Below are 27,617 nucleotides of genomic sequence, written 5' to 3' on the forward strand. Positions count from 1 at the left end.
TAGTGTATTGATGGGTATGTAAGGTGACGTGCATTTTCTCTGCGCTACTTCCACTGCTTCCTCTTTTCATGTAGGTACACGGACGCCACGGACCCTGGGGTGCCACGGATCAAAGTCCTGTGTCTATCCTCCGTCAAGTAATGGCGGGACCTCAGCCAGGGGTGCCCTCTGTCAGGTAGGTCATTACTGCAGACTAGTAAACGGCCCAAACCATCTAAAAAGCTTACGTCACCTACATTCCTCGATGACGTGGGTCAAGGATGTAGGACTTGTTGATGTGCTGGGTATCTTGGTCGTCGATGGATGTTTGCCACCGATTGTGTCCTTGCTTGTTTTTCTTTTTTCTTTTTTCATATGTATTGAACAGCATTACTGTGTGGAACTGAAGCTTATTATTTTGCCGTTCCCCTTTCTGATTTCTCCACCATTCCATTTGCCTCAACATTTTGGTCCTGTATCACCACAGATTTGTTTTGATATTTCAATATATCACGTGGTTTATCAAGACTTTCGGGTGAACTTCTTCTGGGTTGAAATAATTCCATTTACCTGGATAAAGGTCTTCCTTCACTAAGGAATTGTGCCAAGATGCAGCGGACTGCTCGGTCGTACATACTATCTATCCTTCCTTGTACTCTGTATTGTGTGTGAATATAATCATCAAAGAAAGACACATACAAATCATTCTTGTAGCATTTAGGTTACCAGTGATCGATGGTCTAGCATGAGGGGCTCGAATGCTTGTTAAAAAAAGAAGAAAACTGTTCTTTCATGTTGGCCCAAAGTAATGAGACAATTGCCAGCTAAATATTTTTCAGAGATGGTAAGACTTTAGGAACAGGAGAAGGTTGTCTCTGGTAATATGCGAGAAGGTGGACAATAGAGTAAGAGAAACAAAATAAGACCAAGAAAAGAGGAAATCACGGAAGAAGTTCATAATAGTAAAATGCAAAGCTTCAGCGTATGAAAGACAACAGAGAGGTGGAGAAGACTGAAACGATTACCAATTGTGAGTTACAGTAAATGGTCAAAGATCAATTACTAATGGGAAGAAGGAAATGACTTTACCTTTCCAACCGCAATTTTCTCATGGACGGGTTACCAGGAATGATCACTCTTTACCTCTTAAGAACAAGTCTTATCTGTACAAATGAAAGCTTTATGCAAAGATACATTTGTAAACAATATCCTCGGAAACGCAGGAAATCCAGGTATGTGAAAATCATTCTGTACTGATCTCTCTCTCTCTCTCTCTCTCTCTCTCTCTCTCTCTCTCTCTCTCTCTCTCTCTCTCTCTCTCTCTCTCTCTCTCTCACTCTACCTGAAGAGGAGAAGGGTGTGTCCCTAGTCTTTTGTCTGTGACTGAAGGTATCTATAATATCGTCAACATTCCATGTTGCTAACCACCAGTTAGTTGTATCAAGGTGGCCAACTCTCCTTCCTCTGACACGCTCAGCCTGTCAGATGTGTTCCTTAACCTCATCCTAATGTGGCTCACATCCACTCCTTCCCCGCTTGGTTAACTGATCAGTCGACTCTCTCTCTCCTACCCCTGTCCCTATCACTACTTCCTCTCTCTCTGCCCCTTTCCCTAGTTTCCTTGTTCTAATGTTATCAGTATCCCCCAGGATCTCCCCCGGTTACCATGGTAACATCCGCATGACAAGCAGTTATACAGGTTCTCAGAATTTCTTATTTGTTGAACTATTGTTGCTTTTGATGCAAAGTTGTAATTTTCTCTCTTCGTGTATACAGATGACAACATCACCTTTATTGCTTCTAACAGAAGAATCATTCGGGATTAATCATTTTTAGGTCTTATTGTCAAATGTCAAAGATAGTCTCTCATAATGAAAGAGATGAAATCCTTGAGGATGACAGTAGCCTATTGAAGAATGAATTGTAAACATCAACTTCATCTTATAACTCAGTTTTAGCACACGAACATTGATTACTTATGAGCAGGAAGGGAAAATATATTTCAACAATCACATTAGGCTGGCCAGATCATACCGGTATTAGTGGCAAAGATCATAATGATACTATACATAAGAATTCATGTGGCAAAATTATTTCATAATGAAAATCATAACATGTAAGAATGATAATAAGGATAATTATAACACGTAAGAATGATAATGATGATTATAACATGTAAGAATAATAATAATGATTATTATAACATGTACTTATAATCATGATAATCATAATAATAATGATGATAATAATAATAATATTAATAATAATGATAATAATAAAAATAATAATGATAATAATAATAATAATAATAATAATAATAATAATAATAATAATAATAATAATAATAATAACAATGATAATAATAACATCAATAATAATGATGATGATAATAATCATAATAATAATGATAATGATAATAATAATGACAATAATAATGATAGTAAGGATGATAATAATAATGATAATAATGATAATAATGATAAAGATAATAAGAATAACAATAATGATAATGATGATAATGATGCTAATGAAAATAATGATATCAGTAATAATAATAATAATGATAATAATAATAATAATGATAATAATAATAATAATAATAACAATAATAATAATAATAATAACAATAATAATAATAATAATAATAATGATAATAATAATAATAATAATAATGATAATAATAATAATAATAATAATAATAATAATAATAATAATAATAATAATAATAATAATAATAATAATAATAATAATGATAATAATAATAATATGTGGTGTGAGGTGGTTTGATCGAGTAAGTAATGAAAGGGTAAGAGAGATGTGTGGTAATAAAAAGAGTGTGGTTGAGAGAGCAGAAGAGGGTGTTTTGAAATGGTTTGGTCACATGGAGAGAATGAGTGAGGAAAGATTGACAAAGAAGATATATGTGTCAGAAGTAAAGGAAATGAGGAGAAATGGGAGACCAAATTGGAGGTGGAAAGATGGAGTGAAAAAGATTTTGAGCGATCGCGGCCTGAACATGCAGGAGGGTGAAAGGCTTGCAAGGAATAGAGTGAATTGGAACAGGGCATGTGAAGCGTCTGGGGTAAACCATGGAAAGTTTTGTGGGGCCTGGATGTAGAGAGGGAGCTGTGGTTTCGATGCATGATACATGACAGCTATAGACTGAGTGTGAACGAATGTGGCCTTTGTTGTCTTTTCCTAGCGCTACCTCACGCGAATGCTGTTGTCATTTCATGTGTGGCGGGGTGGCGACGGGAGTGAATAAAGGTAGACAGTATGAATTATGTTCATGTGTATATGTCTGTGTATGTATATATATGCATATGTTGAATTGTATAGATATGTATATGTACGTGTGTGGACGTGTATGTATATACATGTGTTCGTGGGTGGGTTGGGCCATTCTTTCGTCTGTTTCCTTGCACTACCTCGCTAACGCGGGAGACAGTGACAAAGTATAATAAGTAAATAAATAAATATGATAGTAATGATAATGCTGATAATAATAATTATAATGATAATAATAATAATGATAATAATAATAATAATAATAATGATAATAATAATAACAATAATAATATTAATAATAATAATGATAATGATAATAATGATAACGATAACAATGATAATGATAATAATTATGATAATAATAATGATAATTTGTCGGTTGTCAGGATAACATGTTATGAACACATGATACAGAAGTGTTTACGTGGAATTAAGATACGTACATTGCTACATCACCTGACATAGTTTTTATACGCATGTTACTACATCACCTGACATGGAGTTAAGATACGTACGGTACTACATCACCTGACATGGAGTTAAGATACGTACGGTACTACATCACCTGACATGGAGTTAAGATACGTGCGGTACTTTATCTGGCACCAACAAGACTGATGCTTCGTACGAGCTTATATTCTTAATTTTGATTTTCTATTTCTAATTCTCTGTTTTTCCTTACTGTTCTTCTCATACATCTCTCTCTCTCTCTCTCTCTCTCTCTCTCTCTCTCTCTCTCTCTCTCTCTCTCTCTCTCTCTCTCTCTCTCTCTCTCTCTCTCTCTCTCTCTCTCTCTCTCTTACTTACATTGTCGTTTTATAAGTCTCAGTCATTTTCTTTCATCTGTTTCTTTCTCTTTCTTTTGTTAACATTGTTTTTCTTTCACGTCGAAGCCATCAGCCACTATTATCATCTAAGTGTAAGTAATGCTACCTTCTCTACAGATCATCTTTACACGCCTACTGCTGAATCTGAATGGAAAGAATGAAACCTTAGGTCACACACACACACACACACACACACACACACACACACACACACACACACACACATAACAGCAACATCTCTACCTATATGTTGTAGGAGAGTTTTCACATGCCTTTCTAGTCAACGATATCTGGACAGGCCGCCGCTGGCAGCCCTAGAGAGCTGCCTGGACTGCGTCAGGTCGGTGTTGACGGAGTGTTGGGCAGAGAACCCAGAGGAACGACCAGATTTCCGGTCCATACGCACCAAGCTGAGGCCTCTGAGGAAGGGAATGTAAGTAACCGTGAAGATGTGACGTCATCATATGTTGAGTTTTTACCTTGGCTGCCACTTGTTATGTTTCCACTCTCTGGTAATCATAATTTTCACAGTGAGATTTATATGCTCTAGCAATGCTGTTCCTGTTATTTATCCATAACTATTTCTATCTCTTTTGTGCTACAAGTTATGACTATAGTTTTTACAAGTTATGGCTATAGTTTTGCATTAGAAATCATGCCCAAAGTTTGTGAGTAAAACTATGCCTTTAGTTTTGTATATAGAGATGCAAGTTATGTCTGTAGTTTTGTTTTATTTAGAATATCAGATATTATGTACTGGATGATTAACTAATATCTGCGTGTAATGTTTCTCACCATGATAATCCTCTTCATTCATCTATATCATTCTAAAAATTGAAATGGGTTAAACACGTTGAGAATCATTAGCAAAACCATTTTTTCTAAGATATTTCTTCAAAGAACCAATACCTGAAAAAAAAACCATGGCCAGTGAGGTCTCTGATACCATCTTGAACAAAGCTACATACTCAAACTGAGAAGAAAAATACAGTAGTATCATAAGTGCACTTGGGAACTTTTCGTGTTTCATTTTCCCCGTCGACTCATAGGAATATATATATATATATATATATATATATATATATATATATATATATATATATATATATATATATATATATGAAAAAAGCCTGCAAGATGTTGCAATAACTATTAGTACAGGTAACTCTATTTGGATTATCATTATTTACTAAAAAGGTTTTGAAAACTAATCACCTGATGTACGAGATTAAGATAAAGTATTTTTATTATACATAGAGACGAGCTGTTTGGGTGCAACTTTACAGGGGAAATCGATTTTGGTAAAATATAGCGGGGGTAAAAATGAACCACTTAGTGTTCGTGGTCCATTCTCCAACAGGAAGCCAAATATCTTCGACAACATGTTGGCAATGATGGAGAAGTACGCCAACAATCTCGAGGCCTTGGTGGATGAGAGAACGGATCAGTTGATTGAAGAGAAAAAGAAGACCGGTAAGTCTCTCTCTCTCTCTCTCTCTCTCTCTCTCTCTCTCTCTCTCTCTCTCTCTCTCTCTCTCTCTCTCTCTCTCTCTCTCTCTCTCTCTCTCTCTCTCTCTCTCTCTCTCTCTCTCTCTCTCTCTCTCTCTCTCTCTCTCTCTCTCTCTCTCTCTCTCTCTCTCTTCCTTCTCCTACTCTCCAGACGTCTATGTAATCTAGTTTACTATATTTTTCTATATATGCCAAAGCATACGAGCCCTTCAAGTCGTAATACTTTGCCCTGGGGTCAAGTACCTCTCAGTGGCTCACTCGGACGGTACTGGTGCTAGTCAGGAGAACATACTTAACAAGTACTTCTCAAGTATTGTGTTTGGATGGCTGTAGAGAGAGTAAGAGGAACCAACACACATATTCTTAAGGTGGATCATCTTGCTAAGTAGTACTCGAAATCTCATTGTTTGTTTCTTATCTTTTCTTAATGTTTCGCTCCTCCCTCTTGAGCTCTCCTGTATCGCTCCATTTATATTCCATATAAGCCCTTTTCTTCTTCAATGGCATTACTCCCACCTTTCCCATTACGTGTTATTGTCTCTCACTATGTCCCCAGAGGCGCTGCTGTACGAGATGCTGCCCAGGTACGTGGCTGAGCAGCTCAAGAGGGGCCACAAGGTAGAGGCAGAGAGCTTTGACAGCGTCACCATCTACTTCAGTGATATTGTAGGGTTCACGGAGATGTCGGCTGAGTCAACCCCGCTACAGGTAATTTTCCCACTCTCTTACGAGTTGCGTTTACGGTCGTTTACGGTTTATCCTTAAAGTAATTCTCTATAACTTTTCCGTATATATTTATGCTATGTTTATGCTAGCCATTTGTGTTTGACATTTAACATCAGTAGCATCAGTCACAAGTAATCTTTTATTGTTAATTTTGATTCATATTAATGAAGATATTTACTTTATATCTTGAACTATATACATCGGTTATAGGTGCACTAAATTTGGTCCGGACATACATAACTTGCGGTCTTTCCTTGAAAATATTTACATTTACTTCCGCAGTCGACTACCACTTGTAAAGTTGGAAGGTAAGAACCTAATATTTGATGGTCTGGTCATTGACCTTACCCTTAAGGGTCAATTCAAAGTAAAAGACCTTCATTCCCATTGGTCACACCATCGTGCTTAAGGGATAACAGTTTATTCAGCGATTCTATCTATTGTAAAAAGAGAATAATTCTATTGTGCTACATGACATGTGAAGCTATGTATTGACTGCATCCTCTCAACCTTTAAAATCGAATTTGGAGTTTAAGGTAAACCATATAAGAAGAGTTAAAGGTAACACTTAATATGATAAACATAGCCTTATGTCTCGTCATTGGCTGAATTCATCATTTCATCCATTATCGGTGATATTCATACAATGCATCTCACGCTTTACACTGTTGGTCAGACTCGACGCTTTTCCTCAACACCTTTGCCTACCCAGCTTCTCTTCCTGACTTTTGTCCAATATCTTCTGAACGTTGTTTACTTTATCTGGCAGTCAATTTCCCTGGCGTTCACGCTCTGGCACAACCTGGATCACTGAAAAAATATCACTAGGGAATGTCTTTGTAAGAAGTTTCCAGTTTCTGGATTATGTGCTATCATCTCCTCTCGCTATGAGATCTCAACTCTCGGGCAGTTTAAGCAGCATCTCTTGTGCAGTTTGGGCAGAATCTCTAGCAGTTTCGGCTGCATCGCTCGAGCAGTTTAGGCCAGAAATGATCAAGCAGGTTACATCTTCACTCGTTTCCCTTGGATTCAATTTGCTTTATTTAATATCGAGTCTTTTTAAATAAGTATTGCATGGGGAAAAGTTACACGGGAATATCAATAAACATACTGTAAAGGAAAGTAAACAGAGTATGATAATGAAGCAGTTATTAAAATCTCTCTCTCTCTCTCTCTCTCTCTCTCTCTCTCTCTCTCTCTCTCTCTCTCTCTCTCTCTCTCTCTCTCTCTCTCTCTCTCTCTCTCTCTCTCTCTCTCTCTCTCTCTCTCTCTCTCTCTCTCTCTCTCTCTCTCTCTCTCTCTCTCTCTCTCTCTCTATCTCTCTCTCTTCACGCAGGTTGTGGACTTCCTGAACGACCTGTACACGTGTTTCGATTCTATCATTGGTAACTACGACGTCTACAAAGTGGAAACAATTGGAGACGCTTACATGGTGGTAAGTTCATGCGTGCGTGTGTGTGTGTTTGTAATTATGTGTTTATACAGAATGGGGGGACCTTTGGCAGTCGGTGAGCTCCATCCATTCAACTTTCTATACCTGTGGGCTTACCACGAAAATAAACAAGAAAAGAGCAGAGTCAAGAATAAAGAGTTGTAAGCTTTACATGTTACTGGGTGTTGTGTGTAAGAGGGAGGGAGTAAGGAATTTGTGGAATGAATACCAGCATCCTAAGAGTTTGTACGGCAGAGAAGAAGCAGCCTTGGCCAAGGAGATGAACTTGACAGCTACTACAGTGCTGGCTCATTCTGCCGACGCAACTAACCCTGGCGGCACCACCTCCCTCTGCTTGGTGGTTCCCTGCTAGTTACCTGTGTGCTCATATGTGCGTGTTTGTTCATGCATGTGTATGAATGTCTTTATGCTTTCACATCATGTGCATATATAGAAAAAGATAGAAATTAAATAAATAATTTTTTTTTTTTTTTTTTTTTTCCAAAAGAAGGAACAGAGAAGGGGGCCAGGTGAGGATATTCCCTCTAAGGCCCAGTCCTCTGTTCTTAACGCTACCTTGCTAATACGGGAAATGGTGAATAGTATGAAAAAAAAAAAAAATATATATATATATATATATATATATATATATATATATATATATATATATATATATATATTATTATTTTATTTATTTTGCTTTGTCGCTTCAGTTCTCAGTGAATGTCGGTTTGTGGTAGGGATGCGTAATGTCTCCATAGTTGTTTAATTTGTTTATGGATGGGGTTGTTCGGGAGATGAATGTAAGAGTTTTGCAGAGAGGAGCAAGTATGCAGTCTCTTGTGGATGAGAGAGCTTGTGAAGTGAGTCAGTTGTTGTTTGCTGATGATACAGTGCTGGTGGCGAATTCAGGTGAGAAATTGCAAAAGCTGGTGACTGAGTTTGGTAAAGTATGTGAAAGAAGAAAGTTCAGAGTAAATGTGATAAAAGCAAGGTTATTAGGTACAGTAGGGTTGAGGGACAAGTCAGTTGGGAGGTAAGTTTGAATGGAGAAAAACTGGAGGAAGAGAAGAATTTTAGATATCTGGGAGTGGATTTGGCAGCGGATGGAATCATGGAAGCGGAAGTGGGTCACAGGGTGGGGGAGGGGGCGAAAGCTCTTGGAGCGTTGAAAAATGTGTGGAAGGCGAGAACATTATCTTGGAGAACAGAAATGGGTATGTTTGAAGGAATAGTGGTGCCAACAATGTTATATAGTTGCGAGGCGTGGGCTATAGATAGGGTTGTGCCGAGGAGGGTGGATGTGTTGGAAATGAGATGTTTGAGGACAATATGTGGTGTGAGATGGATTGATCGAGAGGGTGTATTGAAATGGTTTGGTCACATGGAGAGGATAAGTGAGGAGAGGTTGACAAAGAGGATATATGTGTCAGAGGTAGAGGGAACGAGGAGAAGTAGGAGGCCAAATTGGAGGTGAAAGGATTGAGTGAGAAGAATTTTAAGCCATCGGGGCCTGAACATACAGGAGGGTGAAAGGCGTGCAAGGAATAGAGTAAATTGGAACGGTGTGGTATACTGGGGTCGACGTGCTGTCAATAGATTGAACTAGGGCATGTGAAGTGTCTGTGGTAAACCATAGAAAGTTTTGTGGGGCCCGGATGTGGAAAGGGAGCTGTGGTTTCGGTGCATTATACATGACGGCTAGAGAATGAGTGTAAACGAATATGGCCTTTGTTGTCTTTTCCTAGTGCTACCTTGCGCACATGCGGGGGGAGGGGGTTGTCATTTCATGTGTGGCAGGGTGGCGATGGGAATGAATAAAGGCAGCAAGTATGAATTATGTACATGTGTATATATGTATATGTCTGTGTATGTATATATGTGTATACGTTGAAATGTATAGGAATGTATATGTGCGTGTGTGGACGTGTATGTATATACAACATATAAACGACCCCTCATATACGACCCTGACGACAATCTATATTTCACTTATGTACGACTACTCATGTCCTCACTCTCACGACTATTATGACGTAACCATCCCTGTACCTCTTCCCATTGCCGCACTCCCCTTACTCCTTTTGTGCGCCCCTCTGGACGCAGGACTCTGACCTCCCTCCCCTCACTCTTTCTGTGCGCCCCTCTGGACTCAGGTCTCTGGCCTCCTTCCCCTCACTCCTCCAGTGCGCCCCTCTGGACTCAGGTCTCTGGCCTCCCTTCCTTCACTCCTCAAATGCGCCCCTCTGGACTCAGGTCTCTGGCCTCCATCCCCTCATTCCTATGCGCCCCTCTGGACTCAGGTCTTTGGCCTCCCCTGCCCGGCAGGTGAGCGGACTGCCAATCAGGAACGAGGACCAGCATGCGGGCGAGGTGGCATCCATGTCCCTTCACCTGCTGGACGCCATCAAGCGCTTCACCATCAGACACAGGCCAAGCGACACACTCAAACTACGCATCGGCCTTCACTCAGGTGATGCAACCGCTCACTGGCCGTTTGTTACCCGCGCACGCAACGTTGTTAGTCACACACAACGTTACTCAGCTGCGCAATTAACGTTTATAAACCACACTCTTGTTTGTCACTAGCTTCTCTTTGCTCAGTAATTCAAAGGTTCCCACATAAACAGTTTCTGAACACACGATTAATAAGATCTCAACCAACATTTTATTACCATTCTTCTTTTCCCCAGTCTCTATTTACTGAATCTGTCATTGGAAAGGTAAAACGTATTTACTTTTTTCGTTACAATTAGAATATATAATAGTCCTGGGTCTTCAGTAGTCCAGTAATATTTGTGATGTATCTTAAAACTTTGAAAAGTTCTAAGAATCTTGAAAAAGTGAACAATAAGTACTTCCTTTAGAGTTACGTTATGATAAGACTTTCAGTAAAGTTAGGAAACACAATGTCAGATTCTTTATTACAACACACTGTATCCATTTGTTTCTTTTCTTTCTTTCTTCTTCTTCAAGGGTCAGGGCAGGGATTATGTAGATATGAACAATGTGATCATTTTTTTCAAACAGAGCATTTCACATTTAGTTCACTTTATTTGTTTCACTGTAAAAAAAGAGTTGATTAACATTATAAGATTTGTCACATCAATAAGAAATAATGTTAGTATCATAAGATTAACAATAAGAAATAATGTTAGTATCATAAGATTAACAATAAGAAATAATGTTAGTATCATAAGATTAACAATAAGAAATAATGTTAGTATCATAAGATTAACAATAAGAAATAATGTTAGTATCATAAGATTAACAATAAGAAATAATGTTAGTATCATAAGATTAACAATAAGAAATAATGTTAGTATCATAAGATTAACAATAAGAAATAATGTTAGTATCATAAGATTAACAATAAGAAATAATGTTAGTATCATAAGATTAACAATAAGAAATAATGTTAGTATCATAAGATTAACAATAAGAAATAATGTTAGTATCATAAGATTAACAATAAGAAATAATGTTAGTATCATAAGATTAACAATAAGAAATAATGTTAGTATCATAAGATTAACAATAAGAAATAATGTTAGTATCATAAGATTAACAATAAGAAATAATGTTAGTATCATAAGATTAACAATAAGAAATAATGTTAGTATCATAAGATTAACAATAAGAAATAATGTTAGTATCATAAGATTAACAATAAGAAATAATGTTAGTATCATAAGATTAACAATAAGAAATAATGTTAGTATCATAAGATTAACAATAAGAAATAATGTTAGTATCATAAGATTAACAATAAGAAATAATGTTAGTATCATAAGATTAACAATAAGAAATAATGTTAGTATCATAAGATTAACAATAAGAAATAATGTTAGTATCATAAGATTAACAATAAGAAATAATGTTAGTATCATAAGATTAACAATAAGAAATAATGTTAGTATCATAAGATTAACAATAAGAAATAATGTTAGTATCATAAGATTAACAATAAGAAATAATGTTAGTATCATAAGATTAACAATAAGAAATAATGTTAGTATCATAAGATTAACAATAAGAAATAATGTTAGTATCATAAGATTAACAATAAGAAATAATGTTAGTATCATAAGATTAACAATAAGAAATAATGTTAGTATCATAAGATTAACAATAAGAAATAATGTTAGTATCATAAGATTAACAATAAGAAATAATGTTAGTATCATAAGATTAACAATAAGAAATAATGTTAGTATCATAAGATTAACAATAAGAAATAATGTTAGTATCATAAGATTAACAATAAGAAATAATGTTAGTATCATAAGATTAACAATAAGAAATAATGTTAGTATCATAAGATTAACAATAAGAAATAATGTTAGTATCATAAGATTAACAATAAGAAATAATGTTAGTATCATAAGATTAACAATAAGAAATAATGTTAGTATCATAAGATTAACAATAAGAAATAATGTTAGTATCATAAGATTAACAATAAGAAATAATGTTAGTATCATAAGATTAACAATAAGAAATAATGTTAGTATCATAAGATTAACAATAAGAAATAATGTTAGTATCATAAGATTAACAATAAGAAATAATGTTAGTATCATAAGATTAACAATAAGAAATAATGTTAGTATCATAAGATTAACAATAAGAAATAATGTTAGTATCATAAGATTAACAATAAGAAATAATGTTAGTATCATAAGATTAACAATAAGAAATAATGTTAGTATCATAAGATTAACAATAAGAAATAATGTTAGTATCATAAGATTAACAATAAGAAATAATGTTAGTATCATAAGATTAACAATAAGAAATAATGTTAGTATCATAAGATTAACAATAAGAAATAATGTTAGTATCATAAGATTAACAATAAGAAATAATGTTAGTATCATAAGATTAACAATAAGAAATAATGTTAGTATCATAAGATTAACAATAAGAAATAATGTTAGTATCATAAGATTAACAATAAGAAATAATGTTAGTATCATAAGATTAACAATAAGAAATAATGTTAGTATCATAAGATTAACAATAAGAAATAATGTTAGTATCATAAGATTAACAATAAGAAATAATGTTAGTATCATAAGATTAACAATAAGAAATAATGTTAGTATCATAAGATTAACAATAAGAAATAATGTTAGTATCATAAGATTAACAATAAGAAATAATGTTAGTATCATAAGATTAACAATAAGAAATAATGTTAGTATCATAAGATTAACAATAAGAAATAATGTTAGTATCATAAGATTAACAATAAGAAATAATGTTAGTATCATAAGATTAACAATAAGAAATAATGTTAGTATCATAAGATTAACAATAAGAAATAATGTTAGTATCATAAGATTAACAATAAGAAATAATGTTAGTATCATAAGATTAACAATAAGAAATAATGTTAGTATCATAAGATTAACAATAAGAAATAATGTTAGTATCATAAGATTAACAATAAGAAATAATGTTAGTATCATAAGATTAACAATAAGAAATAATGTTAGTATCATAAGATTAACAATAAGAAATAATGTTAGTATCATAAGATTAACAATAAGAAATAATGTTAGTATCATAAGATTAACAATAAGAAATAATGTTAGTATCATAAGATTAACAATAAGAAATAATGTTAGTATCATAAGATTAACAATAAGAAATAATGTTAGTATCATAAGATTAACAATAAGAAATAATGTTAGTATCATAAGATTAACAATAAGAAATAATGTTAGTATCATAAGATTAACAATAAGAAATAATGTTAGTATCATAAGATTAACAATAAGAAATAATGTTAGTATCATAAGATTAACAATAAGAAATAATGTTAGTATCATAAGATTAACAATAAGAAATAATGTTAGTATCATAAGATTAACAATAAGAAATAATGTTAGTATCATAAGATTAACAATAAGAAATAATGTTAGTATCATAAGATTAACAATAAGAAATAATGTTAGTATCATAAGATTAACAATAAGAAATAATGTTAGTATCATAAGATTAACAATAAGAAATAATGTTAGTATCATAAGATTAACAATAAGAAATAATGTTAGTATCATAAGATTAACAATAAGAAATAATGTTAGTATCATAAGATTAACAATAAGAAATAATGTTAGTATCATAAGATTAACAATAAGAAATAATGTTAGTATCATAAGATTAACAATAAGAAATAATGTTAGTATCATAAGATTAACAATAAGAAATAATGTTAGTATCATAAGATTAACAATAAGAAATAATGTTAGTATCATAAGATTAACAATAAGAAATAATAATGTTAGTATCATAAGATTAACAATAAGAAATAATAATGTTAGTATCATAAGATTAACAATAAGAAATAATGTTAGTATCATAAGATTTTCCACATTATCGAAAAATGTGGTCGGTGTCAGAACGTTTGTCTCACCATCAGATTAAATTTTTTCTTGAAGTCGAAGACTCCAGTCACGAACTAAATGTCCACATCAAGGCAGGACCTTCATAGAAATATGGAGATGATTATGAAAGGGAAAAGAACAGACAAGGCAAGGTAAAGTATTTACGAATTTTGGAGGAAGTGAAAAACCTGCCGTTTCAGATGTACCAGGTCATAGTTAGTAGGAAAGACATGAGAAGGTAGAGTCCCAAAGCTTCGACGTGTAGGGAAAAAAACAGTTGTCAGAACTGCTCACTTTCGAGTTGCCAGCGGTCATACAGTAATCATGTGACGCAGCAGGTTGCCGTGGTCTAGCTTGTGGTGGGGGCACACAAGCGGCAAAACTCAAGAGAGCAGAAACCAAAGTAATACCTACAGAAGAAAGAAAGTGAACCAACATTGCTGCGTTGGGCGAGGAGGGTCAAGTTTGGAAGCACTTTACAAGTCTGGCCGCTTTCGACGCAACTCTGTCAAGTAAGGATGCAGAGCTAGAACCACCCTAGATGTGGCAGCAGTACTCCATACAAGGACGAATCAATTCTTTGTATAAATGGAACAACTGTTCAGAAAAAAAAAAACGACATCTAAACAGCACATCCAGACAGACTTAGCTATTTTCATGATGTGGAGCTTTCAAGAGAGAGTGGATGTTACAGTCATATCAAACATCCATAAAGTCTCAGTGTCTTCCATAAAACTACTTTTTCTTAGGTAATCTTGCATCTGTTGTCCCATGCTATATACATCAGACTACTTTACTACCTTCAACAATATTCACTTCACCTCAAAAGAAGTTTCTATCCTTACTTTTTTTAGCTCTAAGCTAACTGCCACAGAAAGCAACCCTTCTGACTTAACTACACATCACCTTCATTTCACTCTCTCTATCGTATGACACAGTAACACTATTTCCTTCTCATCTTTACACCGTTGTCAATTATTTTGTCATAAGTGGACGATAAAATTAATCGTCTTTCGTATTATCTCTTTTTAACATCAATAATTCTACCAATATATGTATGTCAGTTGTGAAATTGCTCAACTATATTGCTTTCTTTGCCCCTCCACCGATAATCTAGTAATCATCTGAACAACGTTATCCCTTGAGTATCAAGTTTCCAATCGCATCTTTATTTCTGTACCAGGTCCCGTGTGTGCCGGTGTAGTGGGCCTCAAGATGCCTCGCTACTGCCTCTTCGGAGATACGGTCAACACTGCCTCACGCATGGAGTCCACGGGACAAGGTAAGATCACATGTAAAGGCTCCGAGTATCCATATGAGCTACCTCACTCACATATATATATATATATCGACTATCAGTTTATGAATGACGTTAGATGATTTTCATATATATATATATATATATATATATATATATATATATATATATATATATATATATATATATATACACACACGCACACGATTAGAAATGTCATGAAACTCATGACGGGTCGCCTTCAAACCTCTGGTAGGGCGTTCTGCTACCTCGGCCGCACAGAGGTTAAGAGACACACACAAACTAGACTACTGGTGATTATTTTTTCTTTACGTTTGTCCCAACCTCAACTCGGTGGGATAGCATGAAACTTAATTTCACATGATGATAATTCAACTTTGTCATGTTAAGATGAATAATAATGGATATAAGGCAGAGTTAAATTATCATCATTTGAATCTATGTTCCTTAGGTCATTACGTATTTGCAGTCCAGAGTATATTGATGATGAGTTTGAGAAGATATATTCTATTGGATCTGCTAATTTGAATTACCCTAGATCTTTCATTGATAAATCCCTTAAGTTAGCAAAGAAATCATTCTGTAGAGTTGAACCCAAACCTCCCATTGACACCAAGAATCATTTAGTTCTCCCTTTCAATAATAATTTTACTATACTTCCCATGTTGCTTAAATCCTTTAATGTAAATTTTACCTTCAGCATCAATAATACTATAAAGAATATCTTAATCAAGAATTCACCAGAAAATCCTCCTGGGTGCATCTATAAAGTGCCGTGTAGAAATTGTGATAAGTTTTATGTTGGGCAGACTGGTAAGGATCTTTCTGTTAGGCTTAAGCAACATAAATATAGTATAAGAACGGGACAAGAATCAAATGCCTTGTTTATTCACGTTAAAAACTATGATCGTTGTATTGACTGGAGTAATGCCATCTCAGTTATCAACTCTAACTCTATTACCATGAGAAATAACATTGAATCTTCTATCATTAAATACACAAAGAATTATAATCTTAATATTAGTGATGGTCTATACAAATTAGATAACTTTATTGTTGATAAGATTTGTAAAATGATAAGTTTATGATACGCTCGTTGTCTGTCTTGGACAATCGTATGTTTACCAAATGACGTCCTAGCTACGTCTCTTCGTTGTATATCAACTGAGTGTCATATTTCTCTCTTGTGTCTCCCCTAATGATGTGATTATAACACAAAAGTGCACTTGGGAACTTATCGTGTTTCATTTTCCCCGCGGACTCTTAGGAATAAACTTGATCACGCGCAAAATTGTGATTCTTTCCAATATATATATATATATATATATATATATATATAACCAACCAGCAACCTTCATTAACATTTTCAGAATATTTTGCTAAGTAGTATTCTCAAAGATTTACTGTTCAAGAAAGCTCTAAAAGATATCTCTGAACGAATATCTACATATTAGTAGAATTAGATATTTTGTGAAGTATACGTTTATGGATGACTGATACTCTACTGAATGATACTCTGGTCGCCTGTAGAAACATCTCGCTATTTTCACTTGTATTATTGGCTTTTCTTACTTTATATTATCCTCTGTTATCAAACTAATGTTATTTCATGTTAGATTCCACCACCTTGCAACATTATCACCAATGTTTTACCAGATATTTGAGCATATTCCATTTAGCCAGTGTTATCTCATCTTCCTTGTGCCTGAGATTATGCAGTAAATCTTGCCTTATCATGTTTCACCTTATACTATCTTTCTATTTCCTTCAATCACTTAACCTGCTCTCGGCAAGCAGCTCTCAGGATCCACTGCTCCTGTTCATGCCGGGACATTCTATCCAAGGTGGGCGGCTACGTCCTGGAGGAGCGAGGTCAGGTCAAGGTCAAAGGCAAGGGTGAGATGACCACCTACTGGCTCGTTGGTAAGTCCTCAGGCAGGGTAGGGTGTTTTGGTGGTGAAAGTGGTGGTGGCGAGAGTGGTGGTGGTGTGGGTGGTGGTGGTAAGATTGGTGGTCGTGTGGATGGTGGTGGTGAGGATGGAAATGGGTGAAAGTGGCAAGATTGGTGGAGGTGAGGATGGCGTGGGGGTGTTGGTAGTGAGGGTGGTTGTATGGCCGGTGGTGGTGAAGGTGAAGGTAATGAGGTTGGTGGTGATGAAGAAGGTGGTGTTGCTGGTGGTGGTGAGGGTGTTGGTGTAGGTCATGGTCTGGGTGAGGGTGGTGGTGGTGAGGGTGTTGGTGTGGCTTGTGGTGGTGTGGTTGGTGGTGGTGAGGGTGGTGGTAGTGAGAATTGTGGTGAATCTGGCTGTGCTTAGGGTGGTTGTGAAGATCTTGGTGAGTATGGTGGCAATGGTGGTGTTGGTAAGGATGGTGGCGGTGAGGTTGTAGAAAGTGGTGGTGTGGCCGGTGGTTGTGGTAGTGAGGGTGGTGGTGTGAGTGAGGGTAGTGGTGGTGTCGGTGAGGGTAGTGGTGGTGGTTGTGATGGAAGGTTGTGGTGAGGGGGGGTGGCGATGAGGGTTATGGTGGTGAGGATGGTGGAGGTGAGAGTGGTGGTGAGGGTGGTGGTATGAGTGAGGGTAGTGGTGTAGGTGAGGGTATTGGTGGTGAAGATGGTGATAGCGAGGATGGTGGTAATGGTGGCGATAATGGTGATGGAGAGGGTGGCGTTGGTTCTAATGAGTATTACATGCAAATACCATAAGCGGGGTTATCAATCAAATATGTATTAGGTAATACGTGTTTGATATAGTATGTTGAGAGAAACATGATATCCCTAGTTGATTTGTGGACAAAGTTCCCTGTCCCCTCCCTTGGTATAACATGATACATGACTGACAATTTTAACACTTGTAATGGCGAAAATATCTCCCCTTAGGTGAAGACCCAGAACGCAAGCGTCGTCGTGAGCGGTCACGAAGGCAACGTGAACTGCAGGTGGAGATACTTTCCAAGAATGGGTGTGTGGGCGGTTTGCGTGGATCTCTCAAGTGTGGGAGAGGAAGAACCTCACCCCTTCCCCGCACTCTGAGCCTAGAGTCGCCCAAGCGCCTCAGATTCGCCATGTCTGAGGAGCTGGCAAGCCGGGCACTAGCAGAAGTGACTGTAGGAGAGGGGTCTCCGCCTCCTCCGGCCTCACCTGCTTCTGATGACTGCACGGTGCGGCGTGTCAACTACGAAGTCAAGCGCAACTCCTGCCCTTGCATTAAGGAACACCGTGAGCAGACGCGGGGGAACCGCACCCAAGAGCTGTTGATGCCTCCAGGTGATGACGCTCGGTTTCTTTCTAATCTGGAGTTTGCTGTATCCCCTGTGTCATCGCTAGCTGGCTCGGGCGATGACGAGGCTTTGGCAGCCAGCCGCAGGACCTCATTTAGTGAGGTTGGCGGCTCCCGGCCCTCAAGCTTCGTGGAGAGCTCAGGAGACCCCGGGCTCTCTACAACAAGCGAACCCCAACAATCTTCCCTCGCTCATGACGTGGCTCTGCGTTCTACAAGAACAGTTCAAACGCATCAGGATGTGCTTCATAATAATAGTTCTGATTTAGATTTGACGTTAGCTGTACCTTCTGCTCTCAGCAGACCGAACAGTGCCGGTGGTAGTACTCCAACAGCAACCTCCGGGGTTAAGGCTCGCTATTCTCTTTCTGGCAACGGCAACAAGTGGCGGTCACACAGCCTAGCCTCGCAGGGCAGTCGGAGGGGCAGTGCGGTTGATAACGACTTGCTGACAGTCGCTGGAGGTGAAGGAGCCGAGGGGAGAGCGGCTCGGCTGCGCTTCTGTAGTAAGCAAGACGCTTGTTCGTCCTCCACTGACTGTGAGGAATCGGCTCCTCTCTTGGCCAGTGTTGTCAACTACAGAGTCATTAATGAGGTGCACAAGCTTCCAGAGAGAGAGACTCCAGTGTAGAGCAGCTATACCTTCCCATCGAGAAGAAAGACATCCTTGACAGACGAATAAAGGATGTGTCTGGAGGGTGAAAAGGATGCTCCAAGTGGCGAAGAGAGTACAGAAAAAGAAATAAAACGACCGGTAAAATGAAAGAATGTGGTAAGTTAACACGATTAGAAGAGGTCTCCCGCATATGACTGACAAATGTGTTAGAGTAATAAGTGCTGGGAAAGAGTGGGACAATTTCAAGGTCAGTTTCTTAAGGGTAGGAAGGAAAAACTCTTATCAAGTGAGATGTTACAACAGAAAAAAACAATATCTCTGAGTTAGTGGTGGTAGCTGGAAATATGTGGATGAGCTTCTAAAAGTGGTATTCTGTTGCTTGATCCTCAGTGATAAACGGGAGATGGAGACCTTACAGGTGAGTGATTGTTCCTTCGCTGGCGCTTTAGTAAATCGTTACTCATGTGGGTGATCATAATGTTACTAGGGCCAGTACGTCAAATACAACGACACATTACAATGTCAGAAATATCTTGAGAAATACTGTCCAAGGGGTTGAGTAATGGTTAACCATTAGAAACAACTTTTTATATCTTTTGTTCGATCAATGGAGGTTTAATGCGAAGTGCTGAAACAGCAGTCACATTCCTCCAGACTCTGCGTGAGCCGTGATGGACAAGTGAGTAGTTCTATGTAATCTAATTTGGATCGTGTCACAGACAATTCCTTGGCTCGATTGAATGTCAGTGTGAGGGACAGGAAGAACGTGTTAAAAAAATGGGGGGGGGGGGGGGGGGGAAAGAGGGTAAGGAAAAACTATTTTCTCAACTTTCACTGCCTTTCGATAATGGTTATCTATCCAAGAAACCGGGATGAATTTCATGTGAAATGAACTGGAAAGGTAAATGGCACGGTCAGCTGTACCGGTTCCGCTGAAAACTCGTCATTTACTTGGATACAACAAAATGCGATGTGTTGTCTCACCTGGCTGTTATTAGCTGCTGATCACACTGGGAGACAAATGGAGATGAAAGCCTCGAAGATGAGACTGAGGTGATATAGGCTGTGTATTTTCCTCGAGGGTAGAACTAACTAAGCCTCTACTTTCTTACTATGTTTATCATGGAAAGAGAAATATGGACTGTTTTTTGCCGATTAATTATCTTTTCTCTCCTTCACGTATCACATGTGGTGGCTTGGAGCTTCGTGTATCCATCCATTTCCCCCAAAAGAAAAAGATAACTAATATTGATTGTTCTATGTGTTGGGAAATATGTACCTTTAATCTAATAAAAGGAGCATATCACAGAGGTCATAACACTGACATAGAATTGTGTCTTAAATACGGAAAATCTACAAATACCTCATGTCCTTCTTGTCGATAATTGTGATTAGATGCTGCTTTGAAGAGTATTTTATTGGTATGTACTGTTACAAGGAATAGAGTAGTTAAGAGAAATATATTGATTTACAAATGAAGAAGTCTATTGAGTTAGTATCCTCTAGAACTAGATGTTTTACAATACATCAAGGAAAAGATTCGGAGGAAAAGAAATAACAAGGTATAAGACAATGTATGTATAGAAATGAAGATATACTTTGAACTGTTGTTTCGTATACCCAGACATTTAATCATTCTTAATATATATATATATATATATATATATATATATATATATATATATATATATATATATATATATATATATATATATATATATATATATATATATATATATATATATACATATATATATATATATATATATATATATATATATATATATATATATATATATATATATATATATATATATATATATATATATATATATATATATATATATAAAGAGAGAGAGAGCAAAAAATGGGTATGTTTGAAGGAATAGTGATTCTAACAATGTTATATGGTTGCGAGGCGTGGGCTATAGATAGGGTTGTGTGGAGTAGGGTGGATGTGTTGGAATGAGATGTTTGAGGACGATATGTGGTGTGAGATGGTTTGATCGAGTAAGTAATGAAAGGGTGAGAGGGATGTGTGGTAATAATGAGAGTGTGGTTGAGAGAGCAGAAGAGGGTGTATTGAAATGATTTGGTCACTTGGAGAGAATGAGTGAGGAAAGATTGATAAAGAGGATATACGAGTCAGAGGTGGAGGGAACGAGGAGAAGTGGGAGACCAAGTTGGAGGTGGAAAGATGGAGTGAAAGATTTTGAGTGATCGGGGCCTGACCATGCAGGAGGGTGAAAGGCGTGCAAGGAATAGAGTGAATTGGAACAATGTGGTATACCGGGGTCGACGTGCTGTCAGTGGATTGAACCAGGGCATGTGAAGCGTCTAGGGTAAACCATGGAAAGTGTTGTAAGGCCTGGATGTGGAAAGGGAGCTGTGGTTTCGGTGCATCACATATGACAGTTAGAGACTGAGTGTGAACGAATGTGGCCTTTGTTGTCTTTTCCTAGCGATACCTCGCGCGGGCGAGGGGAAGGGGGGGCCAATTCATGTGTGGCGGGCTGGCGACGAGAATGGATGAAGGCAGCAAGTATGAATATGTACATGTGTATATATGTATATGTCTATGTATGTATATGAATGTATACGTTGATATGCGTAGGTATGTATATGTGCATGTGTGGACGTGTATATATATACATGTGTATGTGGGTGGAGTTGGGCTATTCTTTCGTCTGCTTTGTCTGTTTGCGCTACCTCGCTAATGCGGAAGACAGAGACAAAGTATGATAGAATATAAATTGAATAAATGATATACCTAAAGTACTTAAGTAGCTAGTGTACATAAGATACAGGTCAAAGAAATATGTTCTTTATTTTTGAAGTTATACATGGATCTTTATTCTTGAATATTAACAACAATAATAACAATAATAATAATATATTTATCTATTTATATATATGAATACATATATAATAATAATAATAATATTAATAATGATAATAAGATAAGATAAGATAAGATAAGATATTTTATTCGTCGAATTGTTATACAAAATGTAATACAAAATGAAATTCGTTTTGGCTTTAGAGCTCCTTAGTAGTTGTAAAAAAAAAAAAAACATTAAAATATCAACAAGAAATATTGCATAGGTTATTTCATATAAAATGTTACTTTGCTATTGTGTATATGCGATATCAGCTTGTCACCATCCCTATCATGAACCATCACCTACAGTTATCATGAAACTTAAAGCTAGAAGTTATAGTGATGATAGATGATTGAAAAGCAGAATGCTTTTAGGTACAAACGACTTTTTGTATCTGTCAGTGCGCAGCTTGGGCAGAGCTAGCCTTCTACCAGATTTAAGATACGTGTAACAATTATGTAACGGATGCGTTACATCTTTCATCATTCTGTCTACTTGTTTCATTGTACCTTTTTGATACAGCTTATTCAGTGATGTGGTCTCTGCACCTAGTTTTCTTGCTTTCTTAACAATCCTTCCCAACTTCTTTTTATCTTTGCACGTAAGTTTTCCATACCAGGCAGTGATTGAAAAATTTATAACTGATTCTAAAATTGATTTGTAAAATAGGCTAATGACCATTTTATCTACATGTAGGTTATGCAAGATACGTACAAAGTGTAATCTTTGGTTACATTTCCTTGACACCTTATCTGTATCAACACTTCCCTTCAACTGGTCATCAATCATAAAGCCCAAATACTTATACTGGTTTACTCTTTCTACGTTTTCTTCCTCAATTGTTAATAGGTCTGGTACGTGTTTATTTTTAGTTCTGAAATCAAATATCATCTCTTTCGTTTTCTTTACATTAAGCTCCAAAAAATTTTGTTTACTCCAGTCAACGAATTTTTTAACTTGAGTTAAATAGCCTTCATAGTTATTATTTACAATTTTTCCTAAGATAAGTGTATCGTCAGCATATTTTATAATAGTACAATCATCAATTTCACTTCTACAATCATCTTATACAAGGTGAAAAGAGCTGGGGACAATACACAACCTTGGGGGGCTCCTGTGTTGGTGACTATCACATTAGACTTAACATTATTTACATTGGTATATTGGGGTCTCTGGGTTAAAAAGCTAAAAATCCATATTAAGATATTTCTATTTACACCCAATTCTAGCATTTTATTGAGCAAAATATGAGGTTGCATTGTATTAAATGCTGAACTAAAATCAATGTAATATAATAATAATAATAATAATAATAATAATAATAATAATAATAATAATAATAATAGTAATAATAATAATAATAATGATAATAATAATAATAATAATAATAATAATAATAATAATAATAATAATAATAATTATAATAATGAAAGCAATGATAATAATAATAATAACGAATAATAGTAGTGATAACTACTATCCTTATTGTTGTTCTTAGTATCACCTTTATCATTATCATAACTCCCCAGTTGGCGGACAGCGTCGTTAAAGGAAGGTTCCAGGAACGTGAGATAATTAGTTCCTGGCAGTCCAAGGGTTCTAACGAAGTGAAGCCAGTGAGTTCCTGGGCCGGAGGGGTAGAGTCAATCACGTTGTCAAGTGCGAGTTTTACAGACGCACTATTTTTGCCTTAGCTAAATGATTAGTCTTCTTTAACACGAGGTCAGGATCTCTCTCTCTCTCTCTCTCTCTCTATCTCTGTTATCTTTGTGTTTCGTTTCTTCTCATTCTTTTCTCCAAATTTTGCCCTGTCTTCTTCTCCCCCCCTCCCCCCATCTCTTTTTCTTCTTCTTCTTCTTCTTATTCTTATTATTATTATTATTATTATTATTATTATTATTATTATTATTATTATTATTATTCTTATTCTTCAAGTAAAACATTGCGTTCCGGCGATCCTTAGGGAAGATACAAGAATAAGATAGAAGACTTAGAACAGTCAGTTGATATACAAGGAAGAGACGTAGCTAAGACTTCATTGGCAAACAAGTGTTATCGGATGGTGGTGTTCGGGTTGGTGGTGTTCGACTATAGCAGAACGCCTGTCATATAATTTTTATCATATGGACAAGAATGGGTATTGTTTACAAATTTTGTCTACAATTAAGCTATCCAATTTGTTTAAACCTTCACTAATATTAATGTTACAATTCTTTATGTATTTGATGATAATCGAAGATTTAATGATATTTCTCGTGGTAAAGGATTACAGTTTATGATAGCTGAATTGGCATTACACCAGTTCAGTACAATGGTCATATTCTTTTAACGTGGTTAAACAAAGCATTCAACTCTTATCCTGACCAAATACTATATCTATGCTGGTTAAGTGTAACATAAAGATCCCTAATAGTCTGCCCAACATAAAACATATAAAGTTTTTCGCTTGGTATTGTGTGTAAACACAGCCCGCAGAATTTTCTAGTGAGTTTTTGATTAAGATATTCTTTATCATATTGATATTGCTGAAGGATAGATTTACATTAAAGGATTTAAGCAACCTGGGAAGTAATGTAAAATTATCACTAAAAGGGAGAACTAAAAGATTCTTGGTATCAAGAGGAGGTTTGGGTTTAACTAAAAAATAATTTTTTGCCAGCTTATGTGATTTATCAATGAAAGATTTAGGATATTTCAACTTGGATCTAATACAATATATCTTCTCAAACTCATCATCAATAAATTCCGGACTGCATATCTGTAATGGCCTAATGAACATCGACTGGAATGATAATAATCTAACTCAGTCATGTTGAGCTGAGTAATAATGAGCATATGAACAAACATTAATGGGTTTTTTGTTTATGCTAAACTTAAGCATGTTTCTATCCTTGTGGATCATGCAATCTAGAAATGGTAAAATACGACTGTATGAGAGGGTATTGATTGAGAAGCCGAAGACATGTAGAGAACATCATATTGGGGAGGAACAGTGTGGTTTCAAAAGTGGTAGAGGATGTGTAAATCAGGTGTTTGCTTTGAAGAATGTATGTGAGAAATATTAGATATACTGATGGATTTGCATGTAGCATTTATGGATCTGGAGAAGGCATATGATAGGGTTGATAGAGATGCTCTGTGGAAGGTCTGAAGAGTAACACTTGTTTACCAATGGCGTCTTATCCACGTCTCCTCCATGTATGTCAAGTGACTATTCTACGTCTTCTATCTCATTCTCGTATCTCCCCTGACGATATGACCATTACATAAAAGTAATACTGGGAAATTATCGTGTTTCATTTTCCTGTGGTTTTTGCATATACTAGACCACACGCACCAAGTTAGGGAAGTCTCTCCTTAACATCAGGTGTACTTAAGTAGTTCTAAATATATCTGACGAACTTACAATGATAGATCTGATTCACTCCAGAAGCCTTGTTCCTGCAGCTAGTGTCTAAAGCTCTGTTCTTCGATAATATCTCCTTCGAATACTAAAGGAATGTTACGAGTAAGTTTTCATATGCTGTTAGCTATAATGTTTTACCTTCATTCTAGAAAGAGAGGATTACATAAACAATTTGATTTTTGGAAAGGATTCTGATAAGTAACCCTACATCTAGTCGACAAAAATATGAATACAAATATTCGCAAATATTCCGGAACATTTCTCCCTAATGATCTGAAATGTGTAACGTAACAATATATAGTATCTTGATTATTGGCATATATACGTAATTTCTCCAGACATATGTTGAGCCTGCCTGAGGGGCCGCTCAAGTTACCTTTATGAATACGGCCTCGCTTGGTCATTAGACCACGGTCGTTGTCAATTACTGGCAGATAATGACTTAAGTGCTTTCTAATTGTCCTGTTTCCCGGAGGTGGATAAGCCTTTTTTGATAATGGCCTTGTTTAGGGGTTGCCGGTACCTAAAGTGGAGTTGCTTTATCGCTGGGTGTAGGTAAATCACAGATATTCGTATTTTTTTCAAAATATCTAAAAATAGAAAAATGAAAAAACTGGAGCACTTAAGTGAAACGAAGATTTTCATTTTGTATGATGAACATTTTATGTGTGTGAGCGGTGGACGGTGTGTTTAATTGGACTTGTGTGTGTCTTACTTATATATTTGTACTGCACGGGAAGGCAGTTCTCTTAAATGGTAACTTTTACACTAAAAGCGCTATAGAGGCTTGGTTGCCTGGTGTTCTCCGTCAGTATCTGATGCTGCATTTGGAGGATGGGAGAGAGATCCTGAAGGTAAATGATCTGGATCATTACAAGCAATGTATGATTTGGATCACTATAGGAGGAGTGCAAGAAACAGAGTAAATTAGAACGATGTGGTATACCGGAGTCGACGTGTTGTCAGTGGACTAAACCAGGGCATGTGAAGCGCCTGGGGTAAACCATGGAAAGTTTTGTGGGGCCTGGATGTGGAAAGGGAGCTATGGTTTCGGTGCATTATACAAGACAGCTAGAGAATGAGTGTGAACGAATGTGGCCTTTGCTGACTTTTCCTAGCGCTGCCTCGCGCGCGTGCGGGGGGAGGGGGTTGTCATTTCATGTGTGGCGCGGTGGCGACGGGAATGAATAAAGGCAACAAGTATGAATTATGTACATGTGTATATATATATGTATGTCTGTGTATGTATATATTCGTATACGTTGAAATGTATAGGAATGTATATGTGCGTGTGTGGACGTGTATGTATATACATGTGTATATGGATGGGTTGGGCCATTCTCTCGTCTGTCTCCTTGTGCTACCTCGCTAACGCAGGAGACAGCGACAAATATAATGAAAAGAATAATGATGATAAAATACAGATATACATACATACATATATATATATATATATATATATATATATATATATATATATATATATATATATATATATATATATATATATATATATATATATATATATATATATATATATATACGCCATTTGGTAAACATGTTTACCAAATGGCGTCCTAGCTTCGTCTCTTCGATGTGTATCAACTGACTGTTATATTCCTCTCTTGTGTTTCCCCTGATGATGTGATTATTACACGAAAGTGCACTTGGGAACTTTTCGAGTTTCATTTTCCCCGTGGACTCATAGGAATATCTTGATCACGCGCAAAATTGTGATCCTTTCCAATACACATACATATACATACACATACACAAACATATACATATATACACATACCCATATTCATACTTGCTTGCCTTCATCCATTTCTGTTGCTAACCCGCCACACAGGAAAATAGCATCGCTACTCTCTGCTTCAGGGAGGTAGCGCTAGGAAAACAGACAACAAAGGCCACATTCGTTCACACTCAGTCTCTAGCTGTCATGTGTAATGCACTGAAACCACAGCTCCCTATCCACATCCAGGCCCCATAAAACTTTC

General features: G+C 36.2%; 1 protein-coding gene across 1 annotated transcript in view; it reads left to right on the forward strand.

Moving 5' to 3' along the window:
• Nucleotides 1-20,943, forward strand: part of LOC139757553 (guanylate cyclase 32E-like) — a 114,156-nt gene extending 93,213 nt beyond the window's left edge. The window contains exons 19-27 of the mRNA XM_071678144.1: nt 75-175; nt 4,393-4,527; nt 5,455-5,567; nt 6,160-6,311; nt 7,666-7,764; nt 10,090-10,234; nt 15,340-15,438; nt 17,233-17,358; nt 18,311-20,943. Of these exons, the coding sequence (XP_071534245.1) occupies nt 75-175; nt 4,393-4,527; nt 5,455-5,567; nt 6,160-6,311; nt 7,666-7,764; nt 10,090-10,234; nt 15,340-15,438; nt 17,233-17,358; nt 18,311-19,341 (2,001 nt within the window). The 3' untranslated portion in view covers nt 19,342-20,943. The remainder of the gene's footprint in view (nt 1-74; nt 176-4,392; nt 4,528-5,454; nt 5,568-6,159; nt 6,312-7,665; nt 7,765-10,089; nt 10,235-15,339; nt 15,439-17,232; nt 17,359-18,310) is intronic.
• The last annotated feature ends 6,674 nt before the right edge of the window (nt 20,944-27,617 follow it).

Source organism: Panulirus ornatus, chromosome 27 (assembly GCF_036320965.1).
Source record: "Panulirus ornatus isolate Po-2019 chromosome 27, ASM3632096v1, whole genome shotgun sequence".
NCBI lineage: Eukaryota > Metazoa > Arthropoda > Malacostraca > Decapoda > Palinuridae > Panulirus > Panulirus ornatus.